Genomic DNA, 18,075 nt, shown 5'->3' with positions numbered 1-18,075 from the left:
GGGGCCATGGCGGGAGGTGTGGCGGGGCGGGGCCGCGCGGGGGCTGTCGGGAGGTGTGGCGGGGCGGGGCCGCGGGGGCTGCCGGGAGGCGTGGCGGGGCCGCGGGGGCTGCCGGGAGGTGTGGCGGGGCGGGCGGGGGCCGGTGGCGGGGCCGGTACCGGGGCCGGGCCGGGCCGGGACCGATCGCGGCGCGATGCAGAAATACGAGAAGCTGGAGAAGATCGGCGAAGGTGCGGCAGGGCCGGAGCCGTACGGAGGGATCCGGCTGCTATGGGGCCCGGCGGCGATGTCGGTACAGGTACCGGGGGCTCGGCCGTGACCCCGTTCCGTCCTCCCAGGCACCTACGGGACCGTGTTCAAGGCCAAGAACCGGGAGACGCACGAGATCGTGGCGCTGAAGCGGGTGCGGCTGGACGACGATGATGAGGTGAGGGGGGGCCGGGGCTGGGACCCTCCCGGTACCCCCGGTACCCCCGGTACCCTCGGTATCCCCGGTATCCCCGGTACCCCCGGTTCCCACAACCCACGTGTCCCGCAGGGGGTGCCCAGCTCGGCGCTGCGGGAGATCTGCCTGCTCAAGGAGCTCAAGCACAAGAACATTGTCAGGTACCGGGGGCACCGGGAGTACCGGGGACCGGGCTCGGGGGCTGCTCCTGCCGGTGCTCCGGGCCCGGCCGGGCGCTGGGGGCTCAGCGACCCCTGCCCCGCAGGCTCCACGACGTTCTGCACAGCGACAAGAAGCTGACTCTAGTCTTCGAGTTTTGTGACCAGGTGAGCACCGGGGGCACGGCGACCCTGGGGGGACACGGGGGATCCTGGGGGGGCACGGGGATCCGGGGGGGCACGGGGGAACCTGGGGGTCACGGGGATCCGGGGGGACACGGGGGAGCCTGGGGGACACGGGGGAACCTGGGGGTCACGGGGATCGGGGGGACACGGGGGACCCTGGCGGGGCACGGGGATCCGGGGGGTCTCTGAGGGTCACCGCTGCCGGCCCCCCTCGCTTCCCGCAGGACCTGAAGAAATACTTTGACAGCTGTAACGGGGATCTGGACCCCGAGATCGTCAAGGTGGGTGTGGCGGTGCCGGGAGCCCGGGGCCCGCGGGGTGCCCGGGGCTGATGGAGCCGCCCGTGCCCCGCAGTCCTTCATGTACCAGCTGCTGAAGGGGCTCGCCTTCTGCCACAGCCGCAACGTGCTGCACCGCGACCTGAAACCGCAGAACCTGCTCATCAACCGGGTGGGCACGGCGGGGCAGGGACATGGGGTGGGACATGGGGTGGGACATGGGGTGGGACAGGGCCGGGACAGGGCCGGGACAGGGCCGGGACAGGGCCGGGACAGGGCTGGGACACGGGGTGGGACATGGGGTGGGACATGGGGTGGGACAGGGCGGGGACAGGGCTGGGACACGGGGTGGGACACGGGGTGGGACACGGGGTGGGACAGGGCTGGGACACGGGGTGGGACAGGGCCGGGACACGGGGTGGGACACGGGGTGGGACACGGGGTGGGACAGGGCCGGGACACGGGGTGGGACAGGGCCGGGACATGGGGTGGGACACGGGGTGGGACAGGGCGGGGACACGGGGTGGGACACGGGGTGGGACACGGGATGGGACACGGGGTGGGACAGGGCTGGGACACGGGGTGGGACAGGGCTGGGACACGGCCGGGACACGGGGTGGGACACGGGGTGGGACACGGGATGGGACACGGGGTAGGACAGGGCTGGGACACGGGGTGGCACACGGGGTGGGACACGGGCTGGGACAGGGCTGGGACATGGCTGGGACACGGGGTGGGACAGGGCGGGGACAGGGCGGGGACAGGGCCGGGACAGGGCCGGGATACGGGGTGGGACCCGGCTGGGACATGGGGTGACGGGCTGAGCACTCACACTGGGAGCAGAGCTGGCTGGCTGGCTGTGTGTCTGTCCTGGGCACTCACACCTGTGAGCAGGGCTGTCTGTGTGTCCTGGGCACTCACACCTGCGAGCAGGGCTGTCTGTCTGTCTGTCTGTCCTGGGCACTCACACCTGCGAGCGAGGCTGAGAACAGGGGTGGCACTTGGGAATGGGGGCTGTCTGTGTGTCCTGAGCAGTCACACCTGCAAGCAGGGCTGTCTGTCTGTCTGTCCTGTGCACGCACACCTGTGAGCAGGGCTGTCTGTCTGTCTGTCTGTCTGTCCTGGGCACTCACACCTGTGAGCAGGGCTGTCTGTCTGTCTGTCTGTCCTGGGCACTCACACCTGCGAGCGAGGCTGAGAACAGGGGTGGCACTTGGGAATGGGGGCTGTCTGTGTGTCCTGGGCACTCACACCTGCGAGCAGGGCTGTGGCACTTGGAAGTGGGGCTGTCTGTCGCTCTGTCCATCCTGGGGAGTCACACCTGGTGTCTGTCCAGCCCCAGTTGCGATTTGTGCCGCGTTCCCAGGGATGGGAAGGCAGCAGGGCCGCTGTCCCTGGGGGGGAATGGATGCAGTGGGGCCCCCCAGGCTGACCCCTCTGTCTCCCCAGAATGGGGAGCTCAAGCTGGCGGATTTCGGGCTGGCTCGGGCCTTTGGCATCCCTGTGCGCTGCTACTCGGCCGAGGTGAGCGGGGCTCTGGGGCTCTGGGGCTCGGGATGGGGCTCCTGGCCCTGCCCAGCCGGCTGGGGCTGCCCCTGTCCCTGTGCCAGTGTCCCTGTCCCTCCCCAGGTGGTCACTCTGTGGTACCGGCCCCCGGACGTTCTCTTTGGGGCCAAGCTCTACTCCACCTCCATCGACATGTGGTCAGCTGGGTGCATCTTTGCGGGTACACTGGGGGGGCCAGGGGACTGGAGGGGGGCCTGGGGAGCTACAGGGGCCTGTGGGAACCACCCCCTGTCCCCCCAGAACTGGCCAACGCGGGGCGGCCCCTCTTCCCAGGCAATGACGTGGATGACCAGCTGAAGAGGATCTTCAGATATCCTTGGGAATGGGGTACCCAAAGGAATGGGGTACCCAAAGGAATGGGGGCTTCCCCTGGGACTGGGGCATCCCCTGGGAATGGGGCATCCCCCAGGAATAAGGAGCCCTGTGCATGGTGATCCCTCCAGAACGGGGACCCCAGAATGGGGGATTGGGGAAATCCTGGAATGGAGAGCCCTTGGGAATGGGGAGCCCTCAGGAGTGGGGAGCCCTGCAGAATAGGGGCCCCCTGGGGAATGGGGAGCTCTGAGAATGAGGATCCCTTGGAATGGGAGCTCCCCTCGGCTGGGCGGGGGGGCGGGGGGCAGGGGCTGGGTGCCCGCGTGGTGGCCCTTGACTGTCCCCACGCTGCTGGGGACCCCCACGGAGGAGCAGTGGCCGGCCATGGCCAAGCTGCCAGACTACAAGGTGAGGGCAGGGGACATGGGGGGTCAGAGGGAATGAGGGGTCTGGGGGAGCTGGGGGTCACCCGTGTGTCCCCAGCCCTACCCCATGTACCCAGCTACCACTTCCCTGGTCAACGTGGTGCCCAAGCTGAACGCGACTGGCCGGGACCTGCTGCAGGTGAGACCCTGCCTGTGCCCCTGCCTGTGCCCCCCGCCCCTGTGTCCCCCACCCCTGCTGTGTCCCCAGCCTGCACGCCCCCTGCTCCTGTCCCAGCACTGTGTCCCCCACACGTGTCACCCCTGCCCACCCCATGGGGGCTCTGGCTCCTGGGAGTGGGTGCCCTCCCCCTTGCAGCCCCCTGCCCGCTGGGGGGCTGTGGGATGGGGAGGCTCCGTGCCCTCCCCCTCAGCCCCCCGTGCCCCCCAGAACCTGCTCAAGTGCAATCCGGTGCAGCGGATCTCAGCGGAGGAGGCCCTGCAGCACCCCTACTTCACCGACTTCTGCCCCCCCTAGGGCCCCCCGAGTCCCCAGACCCCCTGAGGGGGGTAGCCCCCCGCCCCCACAGTCGGGTGCCAGCCCATGCCAGTCCCCCTGACTGCAGCCCCCCAGTATTTATTAGGTTCTGCCCTGGCTGCAGGGGGCTGGCACAACCCCCCGGGCCCCCCAGCCCCAGCGGGGGATGAGAGGGCTGGGACTCCCCCCGGGGCCACAGGACTCACGGGGGGCAGGGGACTTCCCAAGGGCACGGGAACCCCCAGACACGGGGCCACAGGGCTGGTGGAGGGGCAGGACCCTCCGAGGACCCTCCGGGACCAGGCGCAGGGACCCCAGGGGGGAATGCACCCCCATCTCCTCTCCCTACTCCCCCTGAACCCCCCTCTGCGGGGGGGTCCCGGGGGGTGTGCCCCCCGCCAGGTCCTGCTGTACGTGGGTGATGTGCGTTCGGTGTCCCATAAAGAGCTTCCCCCCCCGTGCTGCCTCTTCCTTCCTGGGGTGTCGGGGACCCCCGCTGCCGTGTGACAGACTCCCCCTCAGACAGCCCCCCAGCCCAGCCCTGGGACCCCCCAGTGCTGCCTTCTCCCTCCTGGAGCCCCCCGGACCCCTGAGCACCCCAGGCCCCCCGACCCCCAAGCAGCCTGGAGCCGGGGCCTGGGGCACCTCTTTATTTGGGGGGGCCATGGGGAGGGGTTGCATGTCCAGCGCGGGGGGGCACAGGCAGCGCATGCAGGGACGTGGGAGCAGGGCCGGGGGGGGCCCTCACCCCCAGCCCCCCGACGCCCCCTCAGGGGGCGGGGGAGGCCTGGAGGCCGCCCCGCGGCCCGGGGGTGTCCCCCCAGCCCCCCGGCCGGCGGGGGGGCGGGCTGGGCTCTGCGGGGGGGCCCGGGGGGGACCCTAGAGCCGGGTGACGAGGTAGCAGGTTCGGGGTGACGCCGAGACGGGGCGCGGGGCCGGGCAGGGGGGGCCAGGCGCCCTGCAGGGGGGTGGGGGGTCAGCTCCTGCTGCCACCACTGCGCCCTGCCTGCCGGGGGGCTCTGCCCCCTGCCCCCTCCCCTCGTGCCTCCGGGCTGGCCCAGGAGCCCTCCCCTTTGGCAGGGGACAGCGCGCGGCCAGCCTGGAGCCAGGCTGGACCCTCCCATGTCCCCCACACGGACCCCCCCTCCTGCCCCACTGCGTCCCAGAGGGGAGGCTGGGGGACCCCAGCCCGGCTGAGGGGCGTCGGGGCAGGGCTTCCCCTGAACAAGGTGCTGTGGGGGATGATGAGGATGGGGGATGTCTGCAGGGAATGGGGTGGTCTGCAGAGAATGCAGGGGGTTCGCAGGGAACGTGGCAGATCTGCGGGGAATGGCCCCGCACCCCCGCGCTGGCCCTGGGGAGCCCCCCAGGGACCCCCATCTCCCCCCGGGGAGCGACAGCCCCACACCCCCCGTGCCAGCCCCGGGGGGCTCGGGGTGCCCCCCCACGTGTACCTGGGTGGGCGTGGGGCCGTGGGGCTGCCCGGGACCGCCGGGTGCTCCTGGACGGGTGCACGGAGGGACGAGAGAGCGGTGAGCAGGGGGGTGATGAGGTGCGACCCCTGGGCGGGGGGCTGGGGAGGGGGGGGCGCGGGGGGGTTACCAGGGTGCCGCCATCGCTCCGGGGGCTCCGCTTCTTCTCCTTGTACAGGCTGAGGAGTTTGTCCCGGAACACCTGAGGGGGGCAGGTCAGGGTCCCCAGCCCGGAGAGCCCGGGGCAGGGGGAGGCCGGGGGGGCTCACCTCATACAGGTAATCAAAGATCTCCAGGATGGTGAGGAGGCTGGCACCAATGAAGAGCCCCATCTGCCCCCCGATGTCACCTGTGCGGGAGGTGATGTCAGCAAGGGCAGAGCTCGTGTCCCCCTGGCACCCCTGGGGTCCCTGTCCCTCACCCAGCAGCCCCGCCACCTCGTACGCCTTCTTCTGCTCGATCATCTCGTAGTTCAGTGCCTCGAAGAAGATGTCCAGCACCAGCACATTGTCCCTGGGGGGACAGGGGACAAGGGGGCACTGTCAGCTGCAGGGAGGTGCCAGGCTGTGCCGTGCCAGGCTGGGGGGCTGGACTGTGCCATGGGGTAACGTGGGGCAGGGCAGAGGGGGCACAAGGGTGTGCCAGGCCCTGGTGTGCCATACTGGGCTGTGCTGTGCCAGGCCATGCTGTGCCATGCCGTGCCGTCTGGGTTTCCCGTGTCTGGGGCAGGTCTGCACAGGGGAGGCCATGCCGTGCCATGCTGTGCCATGCCATGCTGTCACAGCATGCCGTGCCGTGTCACACGTCACTTTGGGCTGTCAGTTGGTGTGTGATGGGGATGCCGTGCGTGGCTGTGCCGTGCTGCTGTGTCACACTGTCATGCTGTCCCAGTTCATGTCTGCTGGGGGATGCTGGGTGGGCGTGCCCTGTCACACTGTCACTCTGGGCTGTGTCAGTTCCTAGATGCTGGGGCCCTTGTGTCACACTGCTGGTTCATGTCACGGGGCCATGCTGTGCCGTGCCACACTGTCACACTGTGCCCTGTGATGGCGCTGTCATGCTGGGCCGTGGGGCTGTGTCACGCTGTGCGCTGGCGAGGCGGCGGGTGACGGCGCGGTGGCAGCGGAGGTGGCCGTGTCACTCACGCAATGTACTGCTCCGTCTTGTTGAACTTCTTGGCCAGGTACTTGGCCGAGGCCTTGCTGGGGATCTTCACCATGGAGAGCTCCTTGCCGTAGCGCACCATGGCGCAGGGCGTGCGGCAGGCGCAGTACTCGCTGTCCTTCGTCACCAGGAAGTCTGGGGGGGCGGGGGTGGGACCGGGACCCCCAGGACCCCTGCCCGCGGGGGGGCGGGATGCTCCGGGGACAGAGCTGGCTGCCGGTGGCTGCCACCCGGGACAAGCGCGCAACCCAAGTGCGCCACGGGCACCGTCGGTGGCACGGGGAGGGGGCCCGGCGCTGCGCAGCTGGGGACAGTGGTCACCCCCACCCCAGCAAGGGCACAGGGACACCAGAGCCTCCCTCACAGTGGTGGGGGCACAGGGACACCGGAGCGGCACTCACAGCAATGGGGGCACGGGGAGGCCGAGGGATGCCCGGGGGAGGCCGGGGCCGTTGGGGGGCTCGGGGTACGTACCCAGCGCGGGGTCGGCGCACTCCTTGTACTGCTCCGGCGTGCAGACGTTGGCATTGCCTGCGGGGGAGGCGGCGGCGGCGGGGCCGGGGTTGGTCTCTCGGTGCCGGAGCCCCGCGGCCCCCGGCCGCCCCCCGCTCACCCGGCATGTGCACCATGCGGCAGTTGCAGTTCTCGGCCAGATAGCGCGTCTCGCAGTCCAGGCGGCACGCGGTCAGGCTGTAGTTGGTGAAGAAGTCGGACTCGATGGGGGTGGCCTTGCAGTCCCCCCACGGCGGGGGCAGGTACACCAGCTGCCGGGCACCCGCTAAGGAAAACACGGCGTCCTGGGGCCCCGTGTCAGCCCCGATGTCCCCGGCGTCGTACCCGGCCACGGCCGCGCCTCCCAGCCCGCGGCAGTGCCGTCCCTCGGGCAGAGCTCACCGCGCACCCCAGCGCTGCGGTCCTGCCAGCCCCGAGCCCCCGTCCCGCCCCGTCCCCTCCTTTCGGGCCACGGGGATGGCTGGTGCAGCAGTTGTCACCTGTACCGGGTGCCACAGCGAAGTCTGGCAGGTGGCACTGGCTGGAGCGGGACGTGCCGGGTGGGGGGGTCAGCGCGGACCCCCGCCCTCCCCTTGGTGCGGGGATGGTGCCTGGTGAAGGCTCAGCACCCCCCGCCCGTGGGTGCCAGGGCCGCTCCCGCTGCCGCCGTGCTCCTGCCGCCCATGTGCCGGCACACGTGGTGACGCCCACCCGAGGCACCTAAATTTAGGTGTCTGGCTGCGGGGGCCGGTGCCGCCACCCCCCGGCGGCTGTTCCGCAGAGCCGGGGGTCGCTGCTGGAGCCGCTGCCCGCGCAGGGGCTGCCCCACAGCCTGTGCCGTGCAGTGGCATGGCACCCACGGCATGGCCGGGCAGGGCGTGTCCCCTTGGACATGGCTGGGGTGCCTGCAGCTTGGAATGTCCCCACAGGGCTGGCTGTGGCAGCGCCAGGCCACCCCAAGCCCTCTGGGGATCCATTCTGATCCCCTTGTGTCACTATCCCGGGCCCTCTGAGGGTCCATCCCAATCCCTCCGGGGCCCATCCCGATCCCTCGGGGGTCTGTGCCCAGCCCCGGGCGCCGTGCCCGGATACCCGCTGCTGCTGGCAGGAGACGAAGGTCTGGAAGCCAGGGGCAACGCCAAAGCCCAGCTGGTCAATGAAGGGAGGCTCGTCCTGGCTGTGGATCTGCACCTTCACCCCCACCTCAAACGAGGTCTCATCTGCAGAGCAGGGGACGGGGGTCAGGTGCAGGGCAGGGGATCTCACCTGTGTCCCCCCCACATGAACACGTGTTCACCTGTGTCCCCCCAAAAGGACGAGTACTCAGCTGGGACACAAATGCTCTCACCCATGTCCTCCCAGGTGGGCAGGAGCTCACCCGTGTCCCCCCAGACGGGCAGGGGCTCACCTGTGTCCCCCCAGGCGGGCGGGGGCTCACCTGTGTCCCCCCAGACGGGCGGGGGCTCACCTGTGTCCCCCCAGACGGGCAGATACTCCTCCTGCTGCACGTTGAGCATGAGCTCCAGGCCATTGCCGGAGCCGCCCTGCAGCGTGGTCAGCACCTCGCGGCCTGGCCCGCCCGGGTTGAACGTGTAGCACTTCCCCAGGCGTGTGAAGATCTGCAGGGACACGGGGCACACGTGGGACATGGGGACAGGGCTCTCACTGCCACTGCAGGGACCCCGTGTGGACATTCAGTACCACTGTGGGGATCCTGTGGGGACACAGGAACACACACCGGGACATGGCAGTGGGAATCCCAGTGCCCCACATGAGCCAGGACAGGATCCCAGTGCCCTGCAGGACTTAGGATGGGGTCCCAGTTCCCTGGTACAGGATCCCAGTGCCCTGCAGGACCCAGGATGGGGTCCCAGTTCCCTGATACAGGATCCCAGTGCCCTGCAGGACCCAGGATGGGGTCCCAGTGCCCCAGGACAGGATCCCAGTGCCCTGCAGGACCCAGGATGGGGTCCCAGTGCCCCAGGACAGGATGCCAGTGCTGCCAGGAGAAGGCGAGGGTGCTGATGGTGCCCAGCCTGTGCTGCCGCGGCTCTGCAGGGATATTGGGTTTCGTCACAGTTCCAGGGAACATGTGGGGACACTTGAGATGGGAGGGCACAAGCCAGAACGGTGATGGGGACCAGGACTCCTTTGTCACAGCAGCAGAGGCCACCGTGTCCCCCCCAAGACCCGAGAGCCTGTCCTGGCCAGCCCCCCCAGGACCCGCACCCCCAGCAGGAGCCCCGGGGTGACCTTGAGTTCCCAGGGATGGGCACCCACAGCCCGGGACCCCGGGTGCCCCTGAGCCCCAGCCTGGGCCCACGGCCCCCAGCTCCTGCCCCCGGTGCCATGGTCCCCTCTGCTGGGGGTGCCCCACCCGGGGGTTCTGTCCCACGGGGGGAGCGGAGGGGGCGTTGCCATGGCAACCAGCTGCTCCCAAAGTGGGGACCCGTTGCCATGGCAATGCGGTGCCCAAGGAGGAAAGGGGGGGGTGGGTGTCATGGCAACGGCTGCCCGGCATGGGGATGCTGGGGGGGGCATGGGTGGGGACAGCGATGGGGACGTGTCCCCGGCAGTGCCAGCCCTCCTGCGCTGCATGCTCAGGGTCACACAGGGACCCACAGCCCTGGGGACCCCCAGCCCTGCTCCCCGAAGATCCCCGGTCCCCACACCCCATCCTGCCCCATCCAACAGGCCCTGGGGGATGTGAGAGGAGACTCGGCTCACCCGATGGCCCTCGGGCCCCACCACATGTCCAGGAACCTCGGGGACGCTGGGCCCAGGCTGGGGTGAAGCGCAGGGACACAGGGCCAGGGCTCAGCGCCGTGGCCTGGGGCACAGGATCCCAAGCCAGGACTGAGACTGGCCGAGCCTGGGGATTTTGGGGGCCGGAGCCAGGACCCTGCTGCCTAATCAGCCATGTGCCGCCCACCCCAAGTCCTGCCCTGGGGACCCTCAGCCCTGCTGTCCCATGTCCCGGCCCTCGAACCCAGGGGCCATCACCACTGCCTGCCGGGCTACGGGGACACTGGCAGAGCAGCTCTGGCCGCAGGCACGGGGGGAACAGAGGGAGCACAGGGGGCACAGGGAGCGTGGGGGCACAGACCTGTCAAAGCACAGCTCGTCCCTAAGCTGCATGGTGAATTAATTAGTGCCCAAGAGCATTAAGGGGACAGCGATGGGACTGGGCAGAGCTGGCATGGCAGACACGAGCTGCCCAGTGCCCACGCTGCTGCCTGGTGCTGCTGTGGCAGGAGGGGAGTGTCTGTGCTGCCCATGCCGCCATCACTGCCTGTGCCAATGTCCCTGCCTGTCCTGCCCGTGCCACTGCCCCTGTCCACCCTGCCTGGGCCAATGTCCCTGCCTGTCTGTGCCACCATCCGTGCCTGTGCCACTGTCCCTGCCCTGTGCTGGGGGTCACAGTGGGGCTGCAGGTGGCAGGAACGGGGCTGCTGGAGGTAGGGGTGGAGGGTACTGGGAGCAGCGGAAGGGGGTCCCAGGAGGGCTGGCACAGGGACCCCCACCCACGCCAGGCGTGGAAGTGCTGCCCACGGGAGCCTCTGTGCCAACAGTCAGGGCAGTGGCTGCTGCTGGCGGTGCCCAGTGGCACCTGAGGCTGGCACGGGTGATGGGGGCTGCACCTGTACAAGTGACACCCCGTACAGGAGAGCACATCTGTGAGCATCCTGTGCCTGTGAGCACCCCACAACCCTGAGCATCCTGTACCCCTGAGCAACCTGTGCCCACCACATCCCTGCATGCCAGCAGAGACTCCAGGCAGCCCAGAGAGCCCAGCACAGCCCCGCTCCACCCTGGGCACTGCCGCAGCCGCCTGGCGCCCCTGCAGCGCCCAGGGTGGGGACATCCCGCGGTGGGGGTGCTGTCCCCAGCGGGGTGGCTGGGGCTGAGTGCTGCGGGCGCGGGGATGAGAGAGGGGCATCACCTGCCGATGCCTGACCCCAGCAGGACTCCCCCGCCCCTCTGCAGCCCCGGGCCACCCCGCGGGTCCCCTCCCCAGCCCCGGGGCACTCACCACGGTGAAGTTGCGGGCGGTGCAGCCGGTGCCGCGGAAGGAGCACTGCAGCAGCATGTCAGCCAGGTCGTGGCCCGTGCGGTTGTAGAACTCGGCCATGCTGAAGGGCTTCGCCTTGAAGTTCTTGAAGTTGGCCTTGTCGCGCAGCGCGGCCAGGACGTGGGGCTCGGCCAGCTGCGGGTTGCTGATCTCGTAGCGCTCGTTGAGCAGCGCCAGCAGCTCGCCCACGTGGTACATGTCGTTGCGGGTGATTTTGGAGAAGCGGAACTCGTTGAGGTTGCAGATGGTGATGGCCGGGAAGGTGAGGTTGCGGGCAGCCACCTCGTCCAGCTTGGTGACGTGCGGGTAGGTGAGGAAGTAGGCGACGCGCTCGGCGCACACGAGCAGCAGCAGCCCCAGCGAGCCCAGGAAAAAGCCGCCCCAGAGCACGCGGCGCAGGGACACGGCCCCGTAGGCGAAGACGTGGCTGATGCCGTGCAGCGAGGAGCTGTGGGCGAACGCCCGCAGGCTCGAGAGCCCCTCGCCCTCGCCGCTGCCCTCCGAGCCCCTCCTCATCCTGTTGCCGCCGGGGCCCCGCGGTGCCCCGCAGCCTCAGCCCATCGCCGCGCCGGGCTCAGGGCGCAGCCGGCGGGGAGGGAAGGGGGGAGGAGGGTGGGCAGGGGAGAGGAAGGCAGAGGATGGGGGGGCAGGACCGGCCGCCTCGCTCTCCCCGGTCCGTCACGCTGCCGGGGCCGATGCCGCCCGGCCGGCGCCGCGGAGCCGCGGGCAGCGCAGCGCAGCCCCCGTCCCGCTTCCAGCCCCAGCCTCGGCCCCGGTCGCGGTCTCGGTTCCGATCCCGGTTCGAGCCCTGGACCCGGATCCGGTCCCGATTCCAGCCTCGGTCCCCCTCCTGATCCCGCTCCCGGATCTGGTCCCAGCCCCGATCCCAGCTCCAGCTCCAGTTCCAGCCCCAGTCCCGGTCCCGCTCCCGGCTCCGCTCCCGCCGCGGCGCAGCCGCCGCCGGTCCCCGCCGTCCCCCGCCGCCGCCGCCCCCGCCCCTCCCGCGGCTCCACCCGCCGCCCCCGCCGGCGGCCGCAGCGCTGGGGTAGAGGGGGCCGAGACCCCCGGGAAGGGGCGCCGGCAGACAGCGCCCCTGCATCGGGCAGCCCAGGGGAGCCCCGCTCGGGGTCACACGGAGGTCCCCCCATGCCGGGGTCACACAGGGGTCCCCCCACCCCGGGAAGGGATGCAGGGGAGCCTTCAGCCCAGAAGGATGTCGCAGGGTCCCCCCACTCCGGGGGTGACACAGGGGACTCCCATCCAAAGGCTGACCCGTGGGACCCCCACCCCAGGAGTCATGCAGGGCTAATCCCACCCCGGGGGTCACACAGGGGCTCCCCCCGCCTGGGGGGGTTCGACACAAGGGTCCCCGACCTTGAGGGACAGCACAGGGGACAGTCCCTCCAGTGGCGTTAGGAAGGGGTAACCCCATTCCAGGGGTCCCCCATCCCGGGGTCATGCAGAGGGTCCCTACCCTAGGAAGATGACACAGGGTCCCTCCACTCCAGGGTGACAGAGGGCCCCCCCGCCCTGGAGGGTGACACAGGCGACCCCCTCGTTCCAGCGGGGGTCATACGGGGGTCTCCCCACCCCAGAGGTCACCCAGGGGTTCCTCCACTCCGGAAGTGACACATGAGGCCCCCTGCCCCGGGGGTAATATCGGGGTCCCCCCTGACAGAAATCACGCATGGGCTCCTCCATCCCGAGGGTTGCAGGGGGCGCCCGTCCCGGGGTCACGCTGGGGTTCACCCCCTCCAATCCCGGGGGTCTTGCAGCGTTTCCTCACTGGGGAGTGACAGCGGTGGCACACGCCACGGTGACACACGGGACACCCGAGGGTGACACGGGGAACGCTCACCGCAGCAGGGCCACGCAGGGGTCCCGCACCTCGGCAGGGAGGCTGGCACCAAGCAGGGGGTGACACAGGGGGTGACACAGGGGGTGACACAGGGGACACCCCCGCCCCGTGGGGCAGCGCGGTGGGGAGGGGGCGGAGCCAGCCTATCCTGTCCCGCCCACAACCCGACGTCACTCACCCGGCCCCGCCCGCCCCCGCCCCCTCCCGGAGCCTGGGCGCCCCCGAGCGGCCCGGAGGACCCTTCGCAAGTCCCGCCACAGAGCGCAGCCCCGTCCGCCGGACAGCGCCGCTTTATTGGGGAGCAGCGCGGGGACCCCTCAGGACCCCTCCTTCGTCTGCCGTCGGATGAGCTCGGCGTAGAGACCCCCCCGTCGCAGCAGCTCCTCGTGAGTCCCCGCCTGCGGAGACAGCGGGGACAGCCGATGGTGTCACCTGCGGGGGCCCACCCAGGTGTCACCTGCGGCGGCCCGTGCCCGCCGTGCCGCACGCCTCACCTCGGCCACGCGGCCCCGGGCCAGCACGGCGATGAGGTCCGCGCCGCGGATGGTGCTGAGGCGGTGCGCGATGAGCAGCACGGTGCGGCCGGCGGCAGCGCGCTCCAGCGCCGCCTGCACCGCCCGCTCCGCCTGCGCGTCCAGCGCGCTCGTGGCCTCGTCCAGGATGAGCACGGCCGGGTCCTTGAGCAGAGCCCGGGCGATGGCGATACGCTGCTTCTGCCCCCCGGACAGCGCCGTGCCGCGCTCGCCTGCAGGGCACCGCGGGGACACCGTGGAGATGCCGTGCTGCACCATCCCAGGGCGCCCCCCAGAACGTCCGTGCCACAGAGCCCGGGGACACCGCCCCGGTCCGCAGCCAAGGACCCCCCACACCCGGGGCCCATCGCTCCTGCTCAGAGCCCAGCGCAGCCACAGCTCCCTCTGGCAGAGCTGAACGTCAGCGGTGAGCAGCACCGGTGTCCCCGCAGGACCGGGAGCGCCTCAGCTGGGCTCCCGTGCCAGCCTGACCCGTCCCGCCCCGGCCATACCCACGATGGTGTCGTAGCCCTCGGGGAAGCTGCGGATGAAGCCGTCAGCGTCGGCCAGCCGGGCGGCCTCGTACACCTCGGCATCAGAGGCTCCTGGCTTCCCGAAGCGGATGTTCTCCTTGATGGTTGTGCCAAACAGCACCGGCTCCTGCAGCAAAGCCCGGCCCTCAGCACTGAGCTCACCCAGCCCCACCTCCCTCCCCTTGCCCAGGGACAGCCGGGGCTCCCGGCCAGCAGCACTCCTGTCCCACCTGGCTGATGAAGCCGATGACCTGCCCCCGCAGCCAGGAGGGGTCCAGGCTGGCGATGTCGTGCCCGTCCAGGGTGATGGTTCCTGCCGTGGGCTCGTAGAACCGCTCCAGCAGCGCTGCCACCGTTGACTTCCCTGGGGAGGGAACCCCTGAGCCCCGCTGCCCTGGAGCCCTGGCTCCAGCAGCACTGGGGGGTTCCCAGTCCCTGGAAGACACTGGGAGCACTGGGCAGAGGACTGGGGAGGAGGAGGATGTGCCCAGGGAGAGGGTAGGGGGTACTGGTACCTCCTCCTGAGGGGCCCACGATGGCCACGGTCTGGCAGGGGGGCAGGGTGAGGCTGAAGTCCTGCAGGACAGGGTAGCCAGGCCGGGTGGGATAACTGCAGGGAGAGGAGCAGGGGCTGCACGGGGCTGCAGGGCTGCAGGGACATGGTGCCAATCCCCCTGTCCATGGGGTGGCTCAGAGCCATGTGGGGCCAGGCAGGGGCCTGCTGGGACCCACCTGAAGAAGACGTGGTTGAAGCGGATGCGTCCGGACAGGGAGTGGGCAGGGATGGTGGCCCCCCCCTGCAGGGGCACGAGGGGCTCCAGTCTCAGCAGCTCCAAGACACGGGCACCAGCACTCAGACCCCGCACCACCTGTGGGAGGACAGCAGGAGCACCTCATGGCCCCCCAGACCCCACCTCACCCACAGGGAGGGTGGTGAAAGCAGCCCCAGAGCCCCAAACTTGAATCCCCAGGCTCAGGGGGTGGCAGGAGCCCTCGGCCCACCTACCTGGCCCATCAGGATGGAGATGCTGGCCAAGGACCTGGGATGCACAAGGGTGGAGGTTGAGCTCAGGGCCGTGCCCAGGCAGGCTGTGGGCTACAGGGGGTGCCAGGGGTACTGGGGGCACCACTGGGCCCTGCCCTGACCTTTGCACCGTCTGCGAGGCCACCAGGAAGGACATGAGGTCACCGGGCGAGAGCTGGTCTCCAGCCATCAGGGAGCCACCCACAAAGATGGTTCCCAGCACGATGCCTGTGGGGTGGGGGCAGAGCTGGATTTGAAGGGGACATGCAGAAGGGGCCTGGAGGAGGTCCTGCCCGAGGGAGTCCCACCCGCAGCCCCCCGGTCCCGCCGTGTGATCCCCACTCACTGTTGAGCGCCAGGTTGGAGAGCCCCTGGAAGGCAGCGATGCCGAGTCCCAGCCGCTCGCTCAGACATCCGGCACGGTCCACCTCGGCACGGAACAGCCTGGGGCAGGGATGGGCTGGGGTCCCCTCTGCCCCACGCCCGCCACCCCCAGGACCCCGCCCTCGCCCTTACCCTGCCTGCTGCTCCTCCATGGCAAAGGCGCGCACCGTCCGCACGTTGCCCAGAGCCTCGTCAGCCACCACGGTGGCCTTGGCCACCTGCAGGGACAGCGGGGACATTGAGACACCCCACGCTGCGGCCTCGGGGCTGGCAGGACACGGCGTCTCAGGTGAGGGTTACCTGCTCCTGCGCCCGGCGGGACAGGCTGCGCAGGAAGGCGCCGATGAAGGCGCCGGCGCCCACGAGCGCCGGCAGCGCCACGAGCAGCAGCCCCGTGAGCTTGGGCGAGAGCAGGTACAGCGACACGAAGCAGCCGGCGGTCTGGGTGCTGCTGCGCAGGCCCTGGGGGCACACAGAGGCTAGGGGCACCGCCGGGCTTGCCCAGGAGAGAGCCGGGCTCAGCTGGGAGACGGCCGGGCTCACCTGGGAGATGGCCAGCTTGAAGGAAGACTTGAACTCCTGGATGTCGGCCGTCAGCCGTGTCACCAGCTGCCCCGTGCGTGTGGCATCGAAGAAGGCCACCTCCTGCCTGCCGGGGGAGCGGTGGGTGGGGGTCCCCGGGCACCCTCTCTCCCGTGCCCCGTCCCTGCGGGGTTACCTGAGCAGGGCGCTGAAGAGAGCCTTGCGCATGTTGCCGGCCACCCGCTCGCCCACGCGGGCCAGCAGCGCGATGTAGCCGAAGGTCAGCAGGCCCTGAGGGACGGGGGGGTCAGCGCGGCCGGGGGGCACCCCCGGGACCCCCCGCCCGCCCTCGGGGGGTCGGCACTCACCTGCAGGCAGTAGATGGTGAGGAGGCGCAGGGCCGGGCGCCGCACCTCCCGCAGGTAGGTGGCCACGTGGCCGCGGGCACATCGGGCCACCACATCCACCAGCTGGCCCAGCAGCACCGGGATGCGCACGTTGAGTAGGGCTGCGCCCAGTGCCAGCTGCGGGGACACACGGGGACAGGGACAGGGCTGTCACAGCACTGGGACAGCAGCATGGGGTGCCACGCCATTGCACCAGGACAGCGGGTGGCCTGGCACAGCACTGGGACAGCAGGTGTCACGCTATGGCACTGGGACAGCGAGTGGCCTGGCACAGCACTGAGACAGTGGGTGTCATGCCATGGCACTGAGACAGCAGGTGTCACAGTGTAGCACCAGAAAGTGGGTGTCACACTGTGGCACCGGGACAGTGGGGGTCACGCCATGGCACCAGACAGTGGCTGTCTCGTGTGAGCACTGGGATGGCAGCTGTCACACTGTGCTGCTGGGACGGCACATGTCACACAGCAGTGTATACCAGGATGGTGGGTGTCACACAACGGCAGCAGGACAGTGGCTGCCACACCATGGCATGGGGACAGGTGGTGTCACGTCCCTGCACGGGGCCCGTGGCCATCACGCTGTGGCACTAGGACAGTGACAGGCAGTGGGATGGCAGGTGTCACACCATGTTCAGTGGGACAGTGGCCATCATGCTGTGGCACCGGGACTATGTGCTACTCCACAGCATAGGTGTGACACAGGGACAGTGGGGACAAGGGCGGCCATGGCCACCCACTCGGCCCTGCTCACCACAACAGCAGCTGAGAGCGCCAGGAGCTGCGGGCGCAGGAAGGTCCAGAAGAGTGGCCAGTCAAAGGGGGTCTCCGTGGGGGGCTCTGGCGGCTCGGGAGCAGCAGGGGGGACAGCAGGGACAGTGGCCTCCTGGCAGCGCGCGGCCGTGCGCAGCAGCCCCAGCAGCACGCAGCCCGAGGCCGAGCCCGCCAGGAGCAGCCGGCGCGGGGCCGGGAGCGCGGGGGGCAGCCGGGGGGGCACGGCCAGCCCCAGGCGCCCCCCATACCTGAAACTGGGGAGAGGAGTGAGTGAAGCGAACCTGGGGGTGAGAGAACCTTGGGGGAGCCCCCACGGATCAGCCCAGGCACCTCACACTCCCATCTCCCCCCTCTGGAGGTGTGTTCCTGCCTCCCAGGGAGCCAGGATGCCCCAGGACCGCCTGGAATCCCGGAGTCCAATCCCCCACCAGGAGCTGGGGTGCCTCCGCCACCCAAGGCCCGTGAGTCAGGGAACCTCGCGGACGCCGCAGGACTGCAGAGTGCGAGCTGCCCACCCCGCGCCCAGAGGCGGGGTCGTCCTCCCAAGGACCACGGTAGCCTCCCAAGGTAGCCCGGGGCACCCCAGTACCGCCCAACCCCATTCCCGTCCCGCCGCTCCGGGAAGCCCACGTACCCCTCAACCTCCCGGGAGCCCCGGCCTCCCCGCGGTCCCCCCGCAGGGATCCAGGCGTCCGGGAGCCCCCGCGAGTTCCCGGCACCCCTGGCTCCCCCGCAGCCCGACTCGCACCCCCGGGACCCCCGCGACCACCGAATCAGGGCTCCTCCCAGCAGGAGTTGGGTTCCCGCGCTCCAAGGGAGCCGAGGGTCCGGGATCCGCCCGGGATGCCCCGCACTCCCCCGGTACCTGCGCCCCGGCACGGAGGGCGGCCGGAGCCGGGTCCAAGCGCCCGCCGCCCGCAGCAAGAGCACCGGCAGCGGCATGGCGGCTCCGGGCGGGGGCGGCTCCGGGGGCGGCACCGGGCGGCACGGGGCGGGACCGGGGCGGGCCGGGGCGGT

The 18,075-nt window shown here is 70.5% G+C and overlaps 3 protein-coding genes across 4 annotated transcripts; 1 reads left to right on the top strand and 2 right to left on the bottom strand.

Annotated features, from left to right (window-relative positions):
* The first annotated feature begins 118 nt into the window (after positions 1–118).
* CDK5 (cyclin dependent kinase 5) lies at positions 119–4,298 on the top strand. The gene is made up of 12 exons (XM_084208298.1): positions 119–230; positions 339–427; positions 539–606; positions 711–771; positions 1,014–1,070; positions 1,144–1,239; positions 2,517–2,591; positions 2,697–2,793; positions 2,874–2,943; positions 3,296–3,356; positions 3,432–3,512; positions 3,762–4,298. The coding sequence occupies exons 1-12, from the start codon at positions 194–196 to the stop codon at positions 3,846–3,848; spliced, it is 879 nt and encodes a 292-aa protein (XP_084064424.1). The 5' UTR covers positions 119–193; the 3' UTR covers positions 3,849–4,298.
* Positions 4,299–4,668: 370 nt separating this feature from the next.
* ASIC3 (acid sensing ion channel subunit 3) lies at positions 4,669–11,819 on the bottom strand. 2 transcript variants are annotated; one of them, XM_084209865.1, is made up of 11 exons: positions 11,010–11,819; positions 8,445–8,595; positions 8,069–8,196; positions 7,098–7,248; positions 6,959–7,015; positions 6,466–6,619; positions 5,742–5,833; positions 5,590–5,669; positions 5,451–5,522; positions 5,303–5,349; positions 4,669–4,806 (listed from the first exon to the last, which is right to left on the bottom strand). In XM_084209865.1, the coding sequence occupies exons 1-11, from the start codon at positions 11,562–11,564 to the stop codon at positions 4,728–4,730; spliced, it is 1,566 nt and encodes a 521-aa protein (XP_084065991.1). In that variant the 5' UTR covers positions 11,565–11,819; the 3' UTR covers positions 4,669–4,727. The 2 variants fall into 2 exon arrangements, with proteins under 2 accessions (XP_084065991.1, XP_084065992.1); XM_084209866.1 differs by lacking the exon at positions 8,069–8,196 and having other exon boundaries at positions 7,098–7,262.
* Positions 11,820–13,174: 1,355 nt separating this feature from the next.
* ABCB8 (ATP binding cassette subfamily B member 8) lies at positions 13,175–18,059 on the bottom strand. Its single transcript, XM_084202671.1, has 16 exons — positions 17,924–18,059; positions 17,039–17,312; positions 16,250–16,405; positions 16,078–16,172; positions 15,903–16,008; positions 15,660–15,821; positions 15,492–15,577; positions 15,322–15,419; positions 15,098–15,203; positions 14,958–14,991; positions 14,684–14,820; positions 14,467–14,561; positions 14,182–14,315; positions 13,931–14,078; positions 13,401–13,651; positions 13,175–13,304 (listed from the first exon to the last, which is right to left on the bottom strand). Exons 1-16 carry the CDS (start codon positions 17,998–18,000, stop codon positions 13,224–13,226), a joined length of 2,040 nt encoding a protein of 679 aa, XP_084058797.1. The 5' UTR covers positions 18,001–18,059; the 3' UTR covers positions 13,175–13,223.
* Positions 18,060–18,075: the final 16 nt, after the last annotated feature.

The sequence above is a fragment of the Fringilla coelebs genome (assembly GCF_963513975.1).
Source record: "Fringilla coelebs genome assembly, chromosome: 1".
Classification (NCBI taxonomy): Eukaryota; Metazoa; Chordata; class Aves; order Passeriformes; family Fringillidae; genus Fringilla; species Fringilla coelebs.
Note: the sequence above shows the minus strand (reverse complement) of the source record. Positions and strands in the feature narration are given on the sequence as shown.

Bases quoted from the DNA above. Each gene is read 5' to 3' on its own strand.
- CDK5 (XM_084208298.1), top strand. From the start codon at position 194: ATGCAGAAATACGAGAAGCTGGAGAAGATCGGCGAAG. The intron at 607-710 runs GTACCGGGGGCA...CCTGCCCCGCAG, and splicing joins AAGCACAAGAACATTGTCAG to GCTCCACGACGTTCTGCACA. The intron at 2,592-2,696 runs GTGAGCGGGGCT...GTCCCTCCCCAG, and splicing joins TGCGCTGCTACTCGGCCGAG to GTGGTCACTCTGTGGTACCG.
- ASIC3 (XM_084209865.1), bottom strand. From the start codon at position 11,564: ATGAGGAGGGGCTCGGAGGGCAGCGGCGAGGGCGAGGGGCTCTCGAGC. The intron at 5,834-6,465 runs GTGAGTGACACG...CTGTCCCCCCAG, and splicing joins AAGACGGAGCAGTACATTGC to GGACAATGTGCTGGTGCTGG. The intron at 5,670-5,741 runs GTGAGGGACAGG...CCTCCCGCACAG, and splicing joins CGAGGTGGCGGGGCTGCTGG to GTGACATCGGGGGGCAGATG.
- ABCB8 (XM_084202671.1), bottom strand. From the start codon at position 18,000: ATGCCGCTGCCGGTGCTCTTGCTGCGGGCGGCGGGCGCTTGGACCCGG. The intron at 16,009-16,077 runs GTAACCCCGCAG...CTCCCCCGGCAG, and splicing joins CTCTTCAGCGCCCTGCTCAG to GCAGGAGGTGGCCTTCTTCG. The intron at 14,562-14,683 runs GTGGGTCCCAGC...CTCTCCCTGCAG, and splicing joins TTCAACCACGTCTTCTTCAG to TTATCCCACCCGGCCTGGCT.